This window comes from Bos grunniens, chromosome 8 (assembly GCF_055505025.1).
Source record: "Bos grunniens cultivar Pamir isolate PY7600 chromosome 8, Bosgru_T2T1.0, whole genome shotgun sequence".
Taxonomy (NCBI): Eukaryota; Metazoa; Chordata; class Mammalia; order Artiodactyla; family Bovidae; genus Bos; species Bos grunniens.
Window position 1 is genome coordinate 21318029 of NC_141172.1, and position 19930 is coordinate 21337958.

The 19930-nt window shown below is 41.7% G+C and overlaps 1 protein-coding gene and 1 pseudogene across 1 annotated transcript; both read right to left on the reverse strand.

Moving 5' to 3' along the window:
• Positions 1-1583: 1583 nt before the first annotated feature.
• Positions 1584-2245, reverse strand: LOC147366762 (interferon omega-1-like; annotated as a pseudogene).
• Positions 2246-11112: 8867 nt separating this feature from the next.
• On the reverse strand, positions 11113-11941 carry LOC147366763 (interferon alpha-G-like). Its single transcript, XM_086414141.1, has one exon. The coding sequence runs from the start codon at positions 11854-11856 to the stop codon at positions 11170-11172; it is 687 nt and encodes a 228-aa protein (XP_086270267.1). The 5' UTR covers positions 11857-11941; the 3' UTR covers positions 11113-11169.
• Between the last annotated feature and the right edge of the window lie 7989 nt (positions 11942-19930).

Here is a 19930-nt window from a genome sequence, read left to right on the forward strand (position 1 = left end):
GTAAGGGAGTAGATTGTTCAGTAAAGCAGGACTGAGGGGAAGGTGGGAGGAAGAGTAACAGGTGTCAGGATCAGCCACTCAGCACCACATGTTGGCAACTTTTCTGGAGGAGATGAGTCTTCCCCCCAGATACTGACACCAACAGTTCTTTGCTGACTGGGTATAAATTAGTTTATCTGTGACTTCAGGACTAGTCATTTTCCACAGTTTCAGAATTCCTTTCTATCTCCTTTTTTTTTTTTGGAGGGGTGGAATGGAGGGCTGCACTCCGTAGCTTGCAGAATCGTAGTTCCCTGAGCAGATATCCATGGCACCTGCGCTTCCTACACTGGAAGCGTGGAGTCCAAACCACTGGACTGCCAGGGAATTCCAGGAATTCCACCTTTTGACAATCAAGTCCTGAGAAGTAATAGAGCCATTCCATAGTATACATGGACAAATGCAATTCCACAATAGGTTTATGTAGACAAAATAAAGATTTAGGTCTTCAGAATGAAGAAACAAGTTTACCTTCATAAGAATTTAATATTTTTGAGATTAGTTGTTTGTCAGTTGCTTCATTTGCTATTATTTTCTCCCATTCTGAAGGCTGTCTTTTCACCTTACTAATAGTTTCCTTTGATGTGCAGAAGCTTTTAAGGTTAATTAGGTCCCATTTGTTTATTTTTGCTTTTATTTCCAATATTCTGGGAGGTGGGTCATAGAGGATCCTGCTGTGATGTATGTCAGAGAGTGTTTTGCCTATTCGATGCACCATACTGGATGCTTGCAGCTAGTGCACTGGGACGACCCAGAGGGATGGTATGGGGAGGGAGGAGGGAGGAGGGTTCAGGATGGGGAACACATGTATACCTGTGGTGGATTCATTTTGATATTTGGCAAAACTAATACAATTATGTAAAGTTTAAAAATAAAATTAAAAAAAAAGGAAAAAAAAGAATTTAATAAAAACAAATTAGAAGATTAAGGAAATGAATATGTTTTCTAAATTTGATTACAATGTAAACATTTTATATAAAATTATATTACAATGTAAAAATTTTATATAAAAATATAAATATGATGTGGAGAAGGCAATGGCACCCCACTCCAGTACTCTTGCCTGGAAAATCCCATGGGCAGAGGAGCCTGGTAGGCTGCAGTCCATGGGGTCGCTAAGAGTCAGACACAACTGAATGACTTCACTTTCACTTTTCACTTTCATGCATTGGAGAAGGAAATGGCAACCCACTCCAGTGTTCTTGCCTGAAGAATCCCAGGGACGGGGGAGCCTGGTGGGCTGCCATCCATGGGGTCGCACAGAGTCGGACACGACTGAAGTGACTTAGCAGCATAAATATGATGAGATAAAATAATGAATGAAAATATGTACATAAAGAAACATATAAATAACATCAGGGCAGTCATTGCTATGCACTGATTCCTGTGCAGCTGAGTACTTTTTATAACTACTTGCTTATTACTACTGAGAAAGTATTTTTGATTTAATTCAATAAATACTGTGGCTAAAGCAGAATTCAGAGTCTCTTAAATGGCTGCAGGTGAGTGTACAACAGTGATGTGGCATCTTAGTAAGAGTTATGTCAAGCTGAGTTCAGATCTCCATCCATCATCTTAACCTTTCTTGCAAGCTGGCTGATGAAGAGAAGGATCTCATCATCTCCACTCTGACGATTTCCCAGGCGCAGTCGCTGTATTCCTTCTCTTGCAGGTAGACATGGATGCTCTGGAAATACCTCTTCATGGCCAGTGTGGGGCCCATCCTTCCCAGGGCAGAGTTTTGCTCTCCCATCCCCTGCCCCAGGCAGGCGTCCAGGTCATCCAGCTGCTGATGGAGTCCAATGCGGAGCTGCTCTAGGAGGGTGGTGTCCCAGGCAGCAGAGAAGCGCTCTGTGTGGAAGAGGTTGACGGTCTGCTGGAGCATCTCGTGGAGCACAGAGATGGCCTGGGCCTCCTGGAGCTGGCCGCCCTCCACTATCTCCTGGGGGAAAGCAAAGTCTTTTCTGTCCTGTAGACAGAAGCGAGGAGAGAGCCTGCTCATTTGGCCCAGGAGCCTGAGGTTCTTCCTGCCAACCAGCACGTGGTTCTGAGACAGGTCACAGCCCAGGGATCCTCCCGGGCCGTAGCTGACCAGCACCAGGGCCATCAGTAGAGAGAGCATAACGGCCATGGGGAAGATGAGGCTGCTACTGGGCTGGCTGAGACAGCGTCTGGTGGAACCTCGAGGTAGGTTCTCTGATGCCATGCTTTCTAGCAAGGCCATTAAATAAGGAACATGATAGGTTTCATTTTCTAGTCATTTCTGTGTACTTGTACTTCCTTTTTTGATTTTTATTTATGTATTCACAGTATGATCGAAGAAAATGTCATCAATCTAAACTATTAATTTTACCTACTTCCTAATAACTTCAAATGTACCCATCCAAATGGATATCAATCAAATGAGAAAGGTCTTTGTCTTAAGTCAGAATTAATGGACATTTGTAATTATATACATTATTCCTCTTTGTCTCTAATGCATAAATGTTGGTCTCCTCTTATCTGTGAACACATCGGGAGCCCTGCTATTAGGCTCCTTTTTTCTCTCTTACTTTACATGGGAAGATAGCTCCCTCAGCTCTGTGGTTTCTGCATTTATTTAGGGGTTTACCAGATCACTCTGGCAATTAAGTTCTTCAAAACAAATGCTGAGTTTTCTTGAGTGTTTGATTTAGAGAAGAGGCTGATTATTATGAGTCCATGAACTCCTCCCCTGTTTCTCCTCCTTCTGGAACACATTCCTGCAGGTCCATTTGGTTGTGCTTCAGGGAACCTGAGGTCAGGACTGTTACAGATATCATCATTTTTTTCCACCATTTTCTTACTGGAGACTTGTCGTCCTCACAGACTGGGCCAATACTCCCACCAGAATCCTGGTTCTTCTCAGAGAGCATTGACAAGGAGACTCTCAATCCAGGATAATTGTATTTTCCCAGCAGCACCTCACTCACAAGGGAGAGATCACATGGAGCCACCCCTTGTCCTCTAGAGTGACTGAGTCCCTTCCTCTCCTTCTGGACTCCCTCCCTGAGGACAGGCTCACCACATCCTGTGGACTCGAAAATCTCCTTTCTGTGGAGGGCTTATTTGTTGGGAGAATAAATCATCTTCCTAAACCCCCGTCCTCTCCCCTGCAATGTTTGTGTGAAGAACCTTAGTTCTCAGTGGTGACCTCCTCTTCTCCTGACCCATGTCCCCAGATGTCCAAAGTGTCAGCAGTGCTCAGATACTGAGAGCAAATATGTATTTGTGCAAGTTGGTAGAGGAATTTCCAACTGCAATTACTTTTCTTTTAGTAGATAAATATTATGTGCATTGCCAAGTATAGTTTTATTATTCAATCTTTTTACTTAAACTGTTCAAGACTTGTTCTGATCAGAGTTTCTGAGTTGGAAGAAGGAGATTCAGTGATGGTGTTGTCTCTCACTGGAAGCTTATGTCACAGAATCTAGTGAGTTATAGTCGTTCATTCAGGCAGTTGATTCCACTGGGCATCTCTGTTCCTCTGTTTCTTTCTCCCTCTGAGAATTCAGGATTGTGAGAGCGAGGCTACTCGTTCAGGGAGAAATAGCCTTCTTTCCTTTCAGTTCAGTTCAGTTCAGTCACTCAGTCGTGTCCGACTTTTTGCGACCCCATGAATTGCAGCATGCCAGGCCTCCCTGTCCATCACCAATTCCCGGAGTTCACTCAGACTCATGTCCATCGAGTCAGTGATGCCATCCAGCCATCTCATCCTCTGTCGTCCCCTTCTCCTCCTGCCCCTAATCCCTCCCAGCATCAGAGTCTTTTCCAATGAGTCAGCTCTTCACATGAGGTGGCCAAAGTACTGGAGTTTCAGCTTTAGCATCATTCCTTCCAAAGAAATCCCAGGGCTGATCTCCTTCAGAATGGACTAGTTGGATCTCCTTGAAGTCCAAGGGACTCTCAAGAGTCTTCTCCAACACCACAGTTCAGAAGCATCAATTCTTGGCGCTCAGCCTTCCTCACAGTCCAACTCTCACATCCATACATGACCACAGGAAAAACCATAGCCTTGACTAGACGAACCTTTGTTGGCAAAATAATGCCTCTGCTTTTCAATATGCTATCTAGGTTGGTCATAACTTTCCTTCCAAGGAGTAAATGTCTTTTAATTTCATGGATGCAGTCACCACATGCAGTGATTTTGGAGCCCAGAAAAATAAAGTCTGACACTGTTTCCACTGTGTCCCCATCTATTTCCCATGAAGTGATGGGACCAGATGTCATGATCTTCTTTTTCTGAATGTTGAGCTTTAAGCCAACTTTTTCACTCTCCACTTTTACTTTCATCAAGAGGCTTTTTAGTACCTCTTCACTTTCTGCCATTAGGGTGGTGTCATCTGTATATCTGAGGTTATTGATATTTCTCCCGGCAATCTTGATTTCAGCTTGTGCTTCTTGTACCCCAGCGTTTCTCATGATGTACTCTGCATATAAGTTAAATAAGCAGGGTGACAATATACAGCCTTGATGTACTCCTTTTCCTATTTGGAGCCAGTCTGTTGTTCCATGTCCAGTTCTAACTGTTGCTTCCTGATCTGCATATAGGTTTCTCAAGAGGCAGGTCAGGTGGTCTGCTATCCCCATCTCTTTCAGAATTTTCCACAGTGTAATTTTTACTTAAAATTTCTACATTCTTTTAGTGACTTGGTGGTCAGGATTTGTCTTGCTGCTTCTGCTCTGGTTCCAATTCACGTTGAGGTAAGAACAATAAAGCAAAGAAAGGCAGAGGGGCTGTAGGTCTATCATTTCAAACTTTAGTTTTTTTTTCTTGTTGTTGTTTCCCTTTGACACTTCCCTGGAAAGTAAAAGTCCACAGTTGTTTTGTGGGCAAAGAGAAAACTAATGTATTATGAATTTCTGAAAGAAGGGAAGTGGTTTCCCCTGATGGAATGACTCATTCTGAGTTAGCAAATTCCGTGCAGCACAGCTGGGGACGAGGCTGTGGCAGAGGGAGGGCATGAGGCCAGGATGAACAACACGGAGCTTGGGGCATGGCTGCTTCCGACAGAAGCTCAACGAAGGCCCAATCCTGGGTCAGTTGACTGCCCTTTGCTTTGGAAGATCAGCTATCTCAGTTTTCTTTCAATTAATCCATGTAGGATTAGTTTCAGGAGAGAAGGAAGAAGTCAACCCCACCACCTAACAAGAGGTGAACGACTAGATTGCCAGTTGCTAGAACACGAATCCTCTTTGGCAGTGTCTTGGAGCCCAACCTTCCTGAGCATTTGCCTAGGTAACAAATCCGCCCAGGCAATGAGAAGATGCTTTGAGAAAGGTTAAAAGAAAGTGGAATTAAATGATTCCAAAAGACCCTGATCTTAATCAGGGAAATGGTAATTATGATATTAAAATAATCACTGAATTTTATTGCTTGCTACTAATGGAAAGATGCTTACTCCTTGGAAGGAAAGTTATGACCAACCTAGATAGCATATTGAAAAGCAGAGACATTACTTTGCCAACAAAGGTCCGTCTAGTCAAGGCTATGGTTTTTCCTGTGGTCATGTATGGATGTGAGAGTTGGACTGTGAAGAAGGCTGAGCACCAAGAATTGATGCTTCTGAACTGTGGTGTTGGAGAAGACTCTTGAGAAGTCCCTTGGACTGCAAGGACATCCAACCAGTCCATTCTGAAGGAGATCAGCCCTGGGATTTCTTTGGAAGGAATGACGCTAAAGCTGAAACTCCAGTACTTTGGCCACCTCATGCGAAGAGCTGACTCATTGGAAAAGACTCTGATGCTGGGAGGGATTAGGGGCAGGAGGAGAAGGGGACGACAGAGGATGAGATGGCTGGATGACATCACTGGCTCGATGGACGTGAGTCTGAGTGAACTCCGGGAGATGGTGATGGACAGGGAGGCCTGGCATGCTGCAATTCATGGGGTCGCAAAAAGTCGGACACGACTGAGTGACTGAACTGAACTGAACTGAATGGACTAGCCACTTTCCAAGTTCTTTAGAATTTTAACTGAATCCTCTCATTAACTCTTAGGTCACACTTACTTATAATCCTGGAGAAAAGTATAAATCTGAACAAATGAACTATTCCAATAGTAGCAAAGATTCAAGGGCAAACCTTGGGGTCTTTGATTTGTCTGGAGGATCCCATTAAAAAAATAAAAGGGTGAATATCAACATGATATTAAGGAACCAATGAAATAAATGAGGAGGAGAATGAGATGACAAAGACCGCTTAATCCATTTCAAATGCCAAAGGGCCACTATCTATTGTTTTGTAGGGCCACAGGGTCTGGTCTGAAGTCAGCAGAACTAAGATTTAATTTAAATAGATGAAATCACTGTTAAGTGGTTAGAAGGGAATAGATTGTTCTGCCAGCTTAAAAAAAAAAAAAAAAAAGCAGGTGTTAGCTCATTGGCTAGTGGTTAGGATCCAGCACTTTCATTGCTGTGACCTGATTTCAATCCCTGACTGGGGAAGTCCAATCACACAAGCCGCGCAGAAGGAAGTCTAAGCTTTTATGAGTGGTTTCTTCAATGAAATATAGTGAAATAACTTTATTATCCCTACAAGAAGTGAGCCCTCTTTTCTATGTGTTTTAAACTCTTGACCTTTCTTGTGAGTTTAAGTACAAAGAAAAAGCATCCAACAGTTTCTCACCACATGAGCTCTGACGTTGCTCCTTCAGGATGACAATGAAAACATCTTTCATCAGCAGGTTCTGCAGAATAAAGTCACTACTCACTGCAGTCCTGACCTCCAACACACCCTGATAGGAGTTCAGGATGGAGATCAGGAACGAGGTACTCTGTGCTCTGGGAAAACTGGCACAGCAAGTCAGCAGAGAGTTAGATAATTTCCAGAGGAAATTTATGAACCCAATTTTGCACCTTCTCATGGGTAGAAAAGCTCTAAAATCCTTCAGAGAGACATCTGTTCCTCCTGATTCTCAGCCACATTCTCCCAAGATGTGAGCTTATCTGCACATCACCCCTTCACCACAATCACATGCATACTGACCTCCCCGACATCTGTGGAGCAGTCCCTCAGAGCAGAAGAGAGGCTGACCTCCAGCCTGTAGTCCTCAGCAAGTCCTCCTGAGAAAATGAACTCCCACAGCCTGCTGTTCTCATTCTAAAGGAGGACACCTGCATTGCTCACCTCCAGTCCAGATGGGTCATCCTGATGTCGAGTCCAGTGGAGAACTTCTGCTCCTTGTTTTCCAGCTACTGGTCAGGATGTGGCTGTTGAGGAGACCTGTGTGTGACAAAGAGGGAAAAACATATGTGCTTCCTAGACAGAAGCAGTGAAGATTTTTCTCCTTAGCAGGGAGAGACTGGCTTGACTTGTGAAGTAAGCCTCAATGCCTTATATAGTTATCTTTTTTTTTTAATTTCTAGATCAACTTATTAAATATCATTAATAGTATAGAATTGACATTGAAAAGTTATTTAGAAAATAGTTTGTTAATAAAATGATACTTTTACCAGTAATAAAGGAATGTTTTTTACTTGTTTTAGGACCCTAATCCTCAAGAAGGTTTCTACACCTCTCAATGTACTTTAAATGTCCTCTGAGGAGCTCCCCTGGTGGCTCAGTGGTAAGGAATCTGCCTGCCAAGGCAGGTGACACATAGGACTACAAGTGGTCTAGAGGCTGTGAAGCCCGTGCACCACAGCCATTGAGCCTGTGCTCCAGACCCCGGGACCTTCACGACTGAAGCCCGAGTGCCCTAGAGCCCAAGCTCCTCAACGAGAGAAGCTACTGCAATGAGAAGCCTATGCACCACCACTAGAGAGAAGCCCAGCTTTGGGCAAAAGTTCATGCAGCTATGAAGACCCAGTACAGTGAAAAATGAATAAATAAATTAAATTATATAAAAAAATGCCCCTCTGACTTTACATGTAGCTATATGTGCTATGTGTCCCAACTGGGAAGAAGAGAAAGATGAGTGATCCATCAATGTCCTCCTTCAAAATTGCCTACATTAAATACACTAATTTCCACAAAGATCTTTGTTACTTTGAGAAATTGCGATCTCCCAGTCTGCACATCGGAGAAGGCAATGGCACCCCACTCCAGTACTTTTGCCTAGAAAATCCCATGGATGGAGAAGCCTGATAGGCTGCACTCCATGGGGTCACTAGAGTCGGACATGACTGAGTGACTTCACTTCCACTTTTCACTTTCATGATTAGAGAAGGAAATGGCAACCACTCCAGTGTTCTTGCTTGGAGAATCCCAGGGACGGGAAGCCTGGTGGGCTGCTGTCTATGGGGTCGCACAGTTTCGGACACGACTGAAGCGACTTGGCAGCAGCAGCAGCAGTCTGCACGTTACTGACATATGTCCTGGGGGGATGGCTCTGTCCCACTGTTAATGAATGTTCTAAAGGCCTGCCTGTGACTCTTTTATTCAAGCTCGTTTGACTTTGTCTCTCAAAGATGCAAAGACATTATGGAGGAATTTAAGAACTTCATGGATTGCCGGGAGCCGGCATATTGCATATTGAGTGCATATTGCATATTGCATATTGAGTGCAGCACTTTCCACAGCATCATCTTTCAGGATCTGGAATAGCTCAACTGGAATTCTATCACTGCCAGGAGCCAGCGTGAGGAACTCTGCCCATGACAAAGGTCATGAGGAAGGAGGCTCGACATACGCAAAGGTGGGATCGAGCTTCAGGAGTCCCCCTGGAAATTCTTGAGCATCTACCCCCAAAACCAGAGTCTGCCTACTTTCTGCTTTGTGCTTTCACCTACACCTCTGACTTTACGGGGGGCTGCCCCCCACTACCTCTCTCTGAAAAAAGAGTTAGCTTACAGCTCCAGTTAATAATTCCTGGGTGTGACAGTGTTTCATCCTACAAACTCCTTTGGAAATCCTCTAGCCTGCCTGAATAGGTTTTTCCGGCCACATGTGATTGTTCAGAGCCTCCCAACTGTGAGAGGCAGGAGATGGTCTAAACTGTCTAAACACAGATTCTTTTGAGTAGTTAAAAGATTGATTAGAAATTGTATTGGTGAAGGGATTTTCACTTGTTGGGCCAATGTTTGCTGCTAAGTTTCCATATCCCTTACCTGCTGTGTCCCTGGCAGTGTATTGATTAATATAATTGGTGTAAGTAGTAGCTTTAATGTTTGTAACCTGGGACCCTTGAGTTAATTCTTTTTCTTGTTATAGCCCACCACACCTTTGCTCTGTAGGAATGCAACTTTATCTAATGCTTTTGGAGGGTGGCTCCTGACCAATCACCTTTAGAGAAAAATAAGTTTTCTGAAGAAAGGATCTTAAAATGTTAACAGGCCTCCGGGCCAGAAGATGATGCAAATCACCTAAGCTTTTGCATATGATAAGTTTGCAGGAAGAAAGCCTGGCTTACTGCATGACTCTAACCCTTCCCCCATTATCCTCTATGCATAACTTAAGGTATAAAAACTACTTTGGAAAATAAAGTGTGGGCCTTGTTCACCAAAACTTGGTCTCACCATGTCGTTCTTTCTCTCACCTTCTGGCTGAATTATTCAGCATTTTTTTTCCACTAAATTTCCTCACTGAGCTATCCTTATTTCAGCCTCTTTTCTTCACTGAAATTTCCTCACTGAGCTATCCTCATTCTATTACTCTTTATATCCTTAATTAACGTTTAATTAAGCAATTGTTTCCTGATCTTCGCCTACGCCATCTCTCCTTCGAATACCCTGGATCAGTCGGGGCTGGACCCCAGCAGTGGACTGCATTGTCCCCAGGTACATCTTGCTCTGCTCTGAGATCCCTTGCTGGGTCCTAAGGAGGAAATGTGTCTGGAGCTGTGACAGGACTGGCCCTCTTGCCTCAGGGCAGCTCATCTGTGTGGTTCATGTCCTGAGGACCTGCCTCTGTTCCAGGGAACACTTTACACTTCTCTGTTCTCCTTCCGAGTACTCAAACTGCTGCTGACTTTCAACTCCAAGTTTCCTGCGCTTTGGGCTTTTTGAGCAAGTGAGACTCCTGACCCAGGCAAGCTCCTCCTAGTGCAATCAGCAAGTGGAAGAGCCAGGTGGAGGCACAGAGGAGCCCCTGGAGACTCCACCATTGTTCACTGTGGTGCGGGGTTCCCTCTATTTACCGTGTTTCTCTTTGAGGCGGGGCAGTCTGGACCTGCAGTGCTTGGCAGGCAGAGCAGGTGATCTCATAGGGGAGTGCCTGACAAATCTAGAAGTTTCACTCAGGTTCTGCTTTCAGTTGGTGGCTTTGCAGTCTTAAAGGAAAATGACAACCAGAAACCATAATGGAGAATGAAACAGCTATATGAATGAAGAGGACACCTTCATGCAGAGTGAATGAGGAGAGCATGCTGGGGATTCCTACACCGGGAGGAAGTGAATGATTGTGATATTTGAGTGTAAAGATAAGATATTCACCTGACTTCTTGCCGACTGACCACCATCTCTTCAAGCATCTCTACCACTTTCCAGGGAAACAACTTCAACAACCAACGAGAGGCAGAAAGCCCTTCCCAAGAGTTCATCAAATCCTGAAGCATGAATTTTTTGGGTCATTGCTTTTAGGTTACTTTTCTTTTGAAAAAATCAGAGTTACAAAATGTATTGGAGTAGTTATGATGACTTCGAGGTCCTCAGAGCAACAAACAACTTAGGTAGAGCTTGTGAGTTTTTACTTCTAGTATCCAAATCCTAAAGAGGGGTCAAGGATTTACAAAATGCATTGTTTTAATCAAGGTGCCATTCAGGCTTGGTGTTTAGGGAAAAAACAAAGTAAGTTTTTTACACTAAGAATTTAATGAGTGAAAAAAAATCACAAACTAACTAAATACAAAATATACATTTTCCCATAAATACACATACATAATATTATATCAACAAGATCATTTAAATATTTATAAATAGATAAATAAATACTAAAAGAGATAAATAATGGTCCAGGTAGTGAATAAGTAAATAGATCAGCTTCGGCATCTGTGAGGACCAAGTGCCTGTAGAGTAGAACATAATGTCACTTAATATTCCAGGAAATATTCGACAAATTGAATCAATTTCACTGCATGATAACAGCTGAAATGAGAGTCCTTGACATGGCAGTGCAGGAGGAAGTGTGGTCTGTTGGTCCATGAGAATCATTTCCGTGTTGACCCAGGTGCGTGTCAGTCCTTTCTCCTGAATGTCTCCTGCAAGTTTGTTGAGGAAGAGAAGGCTCTCATGACTTCTGCTCTGACAACCTCCCAGGCACAAGGGCTGTGTCTCTTCTCTCGCAGATAGAGAGTGAGTCTGTGGAAGTATTTCCTCACAGCCAGGCTGGAGTCCTCCTTGAGCAGGGGAGCCCCTTGAAGCCCCTCCTCCTGCCTCAGACAGAATTGCAGGTCAGTGAGCTGCTGATCCAGTGCAGCGTGGAGCTTGTCCAGGAGGCTCTGGTCCCACGTGGCAGCCGAGCCCTCTGTGCTGAAAAGCTGGAAGGTGTGCTGGGTCACCTCGTGGAGTACAGAGATGGCTTGAGCCTTCTGCAACTGGCTGCCACCCAGCGCCTCCTGGGGGAATGCGAAGTCATTTCTGTCCTGCAGGCAGGAGGAAGGGGAGACCCTCCTCAGTTGTTGCAGGAGCATCAGGACCCTCCTGTTGGCCAGGCTGTGGGTGTGAGGCAGGTGGCAGCCCAGAGAGCAGATGGCGTTGCAGCTGAGCAGCAGCAGGGCCAGGAGTAAGGACCAAGCTGGGGCCATCGGGGACCTTGCAGATGCTTCTGGCCTGGGGCGGTGGGTGACTCTGTGAACTTGATCTTTGTTCTCTGAAGACCTTCCATCAGGCCTGTGTCTTAAGTAGGAGCCCATGGTTTCCATTTTCTGAAAGTTCCCTCTTGCTTTCTACTTTTGTTTTTGTTTTTCAGTTTGCACTCTCCAAATGGGTTAAGGCAGCATTTCTCAATCATTGTTTTTTTTTTCATGTTGTCCTTCTTTCTTCTGACCACAGAGCCTTTTTAGATATATTTTAGGTGCCCTGATTGTGAAATTTTGATAGCACAGATATACTGGGTATGTTTTTATGAATTCTATGGATAACTTTTCTCTGTACATAGAAAAAGGAAGTGTAAATATTACTCTTTGTATTCAATGTAGAGTTGAGAATTACATAAAATTTTAAGCTATAACTTAAATGTGAAAGCTACTGTTTTTTTTAATTTATTATTTTATTGAGGATAATTGCTTTACAGAATTTTGTTGTATTCCATCAAACCTCAACATTAATCAGTCATAGGTATACATATATCCCCTCCTTTTTGAAACTCCCTCCCATCTTCCTCCCCATCCCACCCCTCTAGGTTGATACAGGGTCCCTGTTTGAGTTTCCTGAGCCATTCAGCAAATTCCCGTTGGCTATCTAATTTATATATGGTAATGTAAGTTTCCATGTTACTCTATCCATACATCTCACCCTGTCCCCTCTCCCCATGTCCATAAGTATATTCTCTAAGTCTGTTTCTCCATTCAGTTCAGTTCAGTTGCTCAGTCGTGTTCAACTCTTTGCAACCCCATGAATTGCAGCACGCCAGGACTCCCTGTCCATCATTAACTCCTGGAGTTCATCCAAACTCTTGTCCATTGAGTCAGTGATGCCATCCAGCCATCTCATCCTCTGTTGTCCCCTTTTCCTCACACCCCCAATCCCTCCCAGCATCAGAGTCTTTTCCAATGAGTCAACCCTTCGTATGAGGTGTCCAAAGTATTGGAGTTTCAGCTTTAGCATCAGTCCTTCTAATGAATAACCAGGACTGATCTCCTTTAGAATGGACTGGTTGGATCTCCTTGCAGTCCAAGGGACTCTCAAGAGTCTTCTCCCACACCACAGTTCAAAAGCATCAATTCTTCAGTGCTCAGCTTTCTTCACAGTACGACTTTCACATCCATACAGGACCACAGGAAAAATCATAGCCTTGACTAGATGGACCTTCGTTGGCAAAGTAATGTCTCTGCTTTTGAATATGCTATCTAGGTTGGTCATAACTTTCCTTCCAAGAGTAAGCATCTTTTAATTTCATGGCTGCAATCCCCATCTGCAGTGATTTTGGAGCCCCAAAAAATAAAGTCTGACACTGTTTCTACTGTTTCCCCATCTATTTCCCATGAAGTGATGGGACCAGATGACATGATCTTAGTTTTCTGAATGTTGAGCTTTAAGCCAACTTTTTCACTTTCTTCTATCACTTTCATCAAGAGGCTCTTTAGTTCCTCTTCACTTTGTGCCATAAGGGTGGTGTCATCTGCATATCTGAGGTTATTGATATTTCTCCCGGAAATCTTGATTCCAGCTTGTGCTTCTTCCAGCCCAGCATTTATCATGATGTACTCTGCATATAAGTTAAATAAGCAGGGTGACAATATACAGCCTTGACGTACTCCTTTTCCTATTTGGAACCAGTCTGTTGTTCCATGTCCAGTTCTAACTGTTGCTTCCTGACCTGCATACAGGTTTCTCAAGAGGCAGGTCAGGTGGTCTGGTATTCCCATCTCTTTCAGAATTTTCTACAGTTTATTGTGATCCACACAGTCCAAGGCTTTGGCATAGTCAATAAAGCAGAAATAGATGTTTTTCTGGAACCCTTTTGCTTTTTCCATTGCTGCCTTACAAATAAATTCTTCAGTACCATTTTTCTGTATTCCTTATATGTGTGTTAGAATATGATATTTAGCTTTCTCTTTCTGACTCACTTCATTCTGTATAACAGGTTCTAGGTTCATCCAGCTCATCAGAACTGACTCAAATTCGTTCCTTTTTATGGCTGAGTAATATTCCATTGTGTATATGTACAACGACTTCTTTATCCATTCATCTGTTGATGGACATCTAGGTTGCTTCCATGTTCTAGCTATTGTAAATAGTGCCGCAAGAAACAGTGGGATACATGTGTCTTTTCAACCCTGGTTTCCTCAGAGTATATGCTTAGGAGGGGGATTGCTGGGTCATATGGTAGTTTTATTCATAGTTTTTTAAGGAATCTCCATAGCATCCTCCATAATGGCTGTATCGGTTTACATTCCCACCAACAGTGCAAGAGCTTTCCCTTTTCTCCACATCCTCTCCAGCATTTATTGTTTGTAGACTTTTTCATGATGGCCATTCTGACCTGTGTGAGGTGAGATCTCATTGTGATTTGATTTGCATTTCTCTAATAATGAGCGATATTGAGCATCTTTTCATGTGTTTCTTAGCTACCTGTATGTCTTCTTTGGAGAAATGACTGTTTAGGTCTTTTTCCCGTTTTTTGATTGGGTTGTTTGTTTTTCTAGCATTGAGTTGTATGAGCCGCTTGTATATTTTGGAAATTAATCGTTTTCAGTTCTTTCATTTGCTATTATTTTCTCCCATTCTGAGGGTTGTCATTTCACCTTTCTTATAATTTCCTTTGCTATACAAAAGCTTTTAAGTTTAATCAGGTCCCACCTGTTTACTTTTGGTTGATTTCCATTACTCTTGGAATTGGGTCATAGAGGATCTTGCTTTGATTTATGTCATCGAGTGTTCTGCTTCTAAGGACATCAAGTGTTTTCCTCTAAGAATTTTATTGTTTCTGGTCTTATATTTAGGTCTTTAATCCATTTTCAGTTTATCTTTGTATGTTTTGGGGAAGTGTTCTAACTTCATTCTTTTATGTGTAGCTGTCCAGTTTTCCCAGCACCATTTATTGAAGAGGCTATTGGCGCTATTGTATATTCTTGCCTCCTTTGTCAAAAATATGGTACCCATAGGTGCATGGGTTTATTTCTGGGCTTTCTATCTAGTTCCATGTGTCTATATTTCTGTTTTTGTGCCAGTAACCTACTGTCTTGATGACTGTAGCTTTGTAGTGTAATCTAAGGTCAGGAAGGTTGATTCCTCCAGCTGCATTATTTTTTGTCAAGACTGCATTGACTGTTCAGGGTCTTTGGGGTTTCCATATGAATTGTGAAATTTTTTGTTCTACTTCTGTGAAAAATTCCATTGGTGATTTGGTAGGGATCACATTGAATCTGTTGATTGCATTTTGTAGTAGAGTCATTTTCACAATATTGATTCTTCCTACCCAGGAACATGGAATATCTCTCCATCTGTTTATGTCATCTTTGATTTCTTTCTTCAGTGTCTCATAATTTTCTGTGTAAAGTTCTTTTGTCTCCTTAGGTAGGTTTATTCCTAGGTATTTGATTCTTTTTGTTGCAATGGTGAATGGGATTGATTCCTTAATTTCTCTTTATGATTTTTCATTGTTAGTATATAGAAATGCAAGTGATTTCTATGTATTGATTTTGTATCCTGCAACCTTGCTAAATTCATTGATTAGCTCTAGTAATTTTCTAATACTATCTTTAGGGTTTTCTATGTACAGTAGCATGTCATCTGCAAATAGTGAGAGGTTTACTTCATCTTTTCCAATCTAGATTCCTTTATTTCCTTTTCTTCTGTGATCGCTGAGGCTAGGACTTCCAGAACTATGTTGAATAATGGTGGAGAAAGTGGACACCCTTGTTTTGTTCCTGATCTTAGGGGGCATGCTTTCAGCTTTTCACCATTGAAAATAACATTTCCTGTAGGTTTATCATATATGGCCTTCACTATGTTGAGGTAGGTTCCTTCTATGCCCATTTTTTGAAGAGGTTTAATCATAAATGGGTGCTGAATTTTGTCAAAGGCTTTTTCTGTGTCTTTTGAGATCATGTGGTTTTATTTTTCAATTTGTTGATGTGGTGTATCACATTGATTGATTTGTGTATATGGAAGAATCCTTGCATCCCTGGAATAAGCCCAAGTTGATCATGGTGTATGAGCTTTTTGATGTGTTGCTGAATTCTGTTTGCTAAAATTTTGTGGAGGATTTTTGCATCTATGTTCATCAGTGATACTGGCTGGTAGTTTTCTTTTTGTGTGTTGTCTTTGTCTGGTTTTGGTATCAGGGTGATGGTGGCCTTGTAGAATGAGTTTGGATGTGTTCTTTCCCCTGTAATTTTTTGAAAGAGTTTTAGAAGGATAGGCATTAGCTCTTCTCTAAATGTTTGATAGAATTCTCCTGTGAAGCCCTCTGGTCCTGGGCTTCTGTTTTTTGGGGAGATTTTTTTTTTTTTAATCACACCTTCAATTTCAGTGCTTGTAATTGGGTTGTTCATAATTTCTATTTCTTCCTGGTACAGTCTTCGAAGATTGAACTTTTCTAAGAGCCTGTCCATTTCTTCCAGGTTATCCATTTTATTGCCATATAGTTGTTCATAATACTCTCTCATAATCCAATTATTTCTGCACTGTCTGTTGTAACCTCTCCTTTTTCATTTCTAATTTTGTTGATTCAATTCTTCTCTCTTTGTTTCTTGATGAGTCTGGCTTGTCAATTTTGTTTATTTTCTCAAAGAACCAGCTTTTAGTTTTATTAATCTTTAATATTCTTTCTTTCATTTCTTTTTCATTGATGTCTGCTCAGATCTTTGTGATTTCTTTCCTTCTACTAATTTTGGGGGTTTTTTGTACTTCTTTTTCCAGCTGTTTTCGGATTAAAGCTGGGTTGTCTATTCAATGATTTTCTTGTTTCTTGAGGTAAGATTGTATTGCAATAAACTTCCATCTTTGGACTGCTTTTGCTGCATCTCATAGGTTTTGAGTTGTATTTTCATTATTTGCTTCTAGAAAATTTTTTTATTTCCCTTTTGATTTCTTCAGTAATCTGTTGATTATTTAGAAATGTGTTGTATAATTTCCTTGTGTTTCTGTTTCTTACATTTTTTTCCTTGTAATTAATATCTAGTCTCATAGTGTTGTGGTTGGAGAAGAAGCTTGATATGATTTCAATTTTCTTAAATTTACCAAGGGTTGATTTGTGACACAAGATCTGGTCTATCCTGGAGAATGTTCCATGTGCACTTGAGAAGAAGGTGTATTCTTCTTCATTTGGATGGAATGTCCTGAAGATATCAATGAGATCCGTCTCATCTAATGTATCATTTTAAGACTTGTGTTTCCTTAGTAATTTTCTGTTTTGATGATCTCTCCATTGGTGTGAGTGGGGTATTAAAGTCCCCTACTGTTATTGTTTTCCTGTCAATTTCTCTTTTATGTCTGTTAGTGTTTGTCTTATGTATTGAGGTGCCCCTATGTTGGGTGCATAGATATTTACAATTGTTATGTCTTCCTCTTGGATTGATCCGTTGATCTTTATGTAGTGTCCTTCCTTATCTCTTGTAATCTTTATTTTAAGGTCAGTTTTGTCCGATACGAGGATTGCTACTCCAGCTTTCTTTTGCTTCCCATGTGCATGGGTGCTGAGGTCCAGCCCCGGCTGATCCAGGGTATTCGAAGGGGAAACGGAGTCGGCGACTATTTACATATTTATCAAAGATATAAAGAGTAATAGAATGAGGATAGCTCAGTAGGAAAATTCAGTGGAGAAAAGAGGCTGAGTAGCTTGGTTTACGCGGGAGACCAATAAAACTTCAAGACAAGAAGTTTGCACCACTTACGTAGGCCGCAGCTGTCCTTCTGTTCTCCTGAAGGAGAGGAGACACTGAGGCCTCCCCGGTCGGATCTTAGAAGCCCAGGCATAATTAGTAAGCATGGTGGGTTCCGCGCTCCAGATGGAGACTCAGCTGGAAGTTAAAGGGAAGAATGACATGGGGAGACCAAGCGTTGGTGAGCAAGGCCCGTAGCTTTATTTTCAACAGGGGCTTATATACCCTAAGTTACACATAGAGGATAATAGGGGATGCAAAGTCAGCAGTTTTTGATCCTTATCAAAAACCAGGGTTTCTTTCCTGCAAATTTATCGTATACAAATGGTTTAGGTGATTTACATCATCTTCTGGCCAGAAGGCCTATTAACATTTTATGACTCTTGACAAGGACTTATCAACAAAGACTTATTTTCTCTAAGAGTAATTATTTTAAGGTTTGGCGCCATCTTCCGAAGATAAAATTGCATTCCTATAGGGCGGATGTGTAATGGGTTTACAACAAAGGAAAGAATTTATTACCTTAAGGGTCTAAAGTTACTAACACCAAGGCCACTACTTACTTTTTCTACATACCAACTATATTAATTAATACACATTCAAGGATACAATTCAGGGGATGTGAAAACTTGGCAACAAGCATTGGCTCATCAATGAAATCCTTTACTAGTTCATTCTGACAGTTTCTAACTCTCTGAGAGGCTCTAAACTATTTGAATATCTTAAGCTTCCCGTGCCTCTGGGAGACTGTAAACAATCGGATGCATAGCTGTAGGAGTCCGGGTAAACTTGTCAGGCGAGTTAGAGAGCCATCTGAGGGGTTTGGATTTAAACACTCCTAATTGCCCAGGAACTTTATTAATTGGAGCTGTAAGTTAAGTCTTTGACAGAGAGAGCGAGATGGTGGTGGAGGACAGCCCCCAGTAAAGTCAGAGGTGAGAGCACAAAGCAATAAAGTAGGCAGACTCTGGTTTTTTGGGGGAAGATGCTCGAGAATATCCGGGGAGACTCCCAAGGCTTGATCCCGCCTTTGCATATGCCGAGCCTCTTTCCTCACGACCTTTGTCACGAGCGGAATGTCTCTCGCCGGCTCCGGCACATGGGATATATTTTTGCATCCTCTCACTTTCAGTCTATGTGTGTCTTGAGGTCTGAAGTGGGTCTCTTGTAGACAACATATATATGGGTATTGTTTTTGTATCCATTCAGCCAGTCTGTATCTTTTGGTTGGAGCACTTAATCCATTTACATTCAAAGTAATTATTGATATATATGTTCCTATTGCCATTTTCTTAATTGTTGGGGGTTGATTTTATAGATCCTTTTCCTTCTGTTGTATTTCTTGACTATATAAGTCCATTTAACATTTGCTGTAAAGCTAGTTTGGTGGTACTGACTTATCTTTTGCTTGTCTGAAAAGTTTTTTATTTCTCCATCAATTTTGAATGAGATCCTTGCCAGTGACAGTAGTCTTGGTTGTAGATTTTTCCCTTTCAGTCCTTTAAATATATCCTGCCATTCCCTTCTGGCCTGCAGAGTTTCTGCTGAAAGATCAGCTGTTAAGCATATGGGATTTCCCTTGTATGTTACTTTTTCCTTCTCCCTTGCTGCTTTTAGTATTCTTTATTTGTGTTTAGTCTTTGTTAGTTTAATTGGTATGTGTCTCGGCGTGTTTCTCCTTGGGATTATCCTGTATGGGAATCGTGCTTCTTGGATTTGATTGACTATTTCCTTTTCCATGTTGGGGAAATTTTCAACTTTAATCTCTTCAAAATTTTTCTCATACCCTTTCTTTCTTTATGTTTTTCTGGGACCCCCTATAATTCAAATGTTGGTGCATTTAATATGGTCCCAGAGGTCTCTGAGACCATCTTCATTTCTTTTGATTCTTTTAACTTTATTCTGCTCTTCAGAAGTTATTTCCACCATTTTATCTTCCAGCTCACTGATTCGTTCTTCTGCTTCAAATAGTCTGCTATGGGGTCACAGAGTCGGACACAACTGCAGTGACTTAGCAGCAGCAGCAGCAGCAGCAGTAGCATCAGCAGAGTACTTTTAATTTTGGTAATTGTGTTGTTTGTCTCTGTATGCTTATTCTTTAATTCTTCTAGGTCTTTGTTAATGGATTCTTGTTTTCTCTCCATTTTGCTTTTAAGATTTTTGATCATCTTTACTATCATTATTCCGAATTCTTTTTCAGGTATTTTGCCTATTTCCTCTTCATTTGTTTGGACTTCTGTGTTTCTAGTTTGTTCTTTCATTTGTGTAGTATTTCTCCACCTTTTCATGACGATTTTTTTTTAACTTATTTTGTCTGAGGTCTCGTTTTCTCAGGTTTCAAGGTTGAATTCTTTCTTCCTTTTGGTTTCTGCTCTCCTAAGTTTGGTCCAATGGTTTGTGTAAGTTTCTTATAGGGTGAAATTTGTGTTCAGTTTTTGTTTGTTTTTCC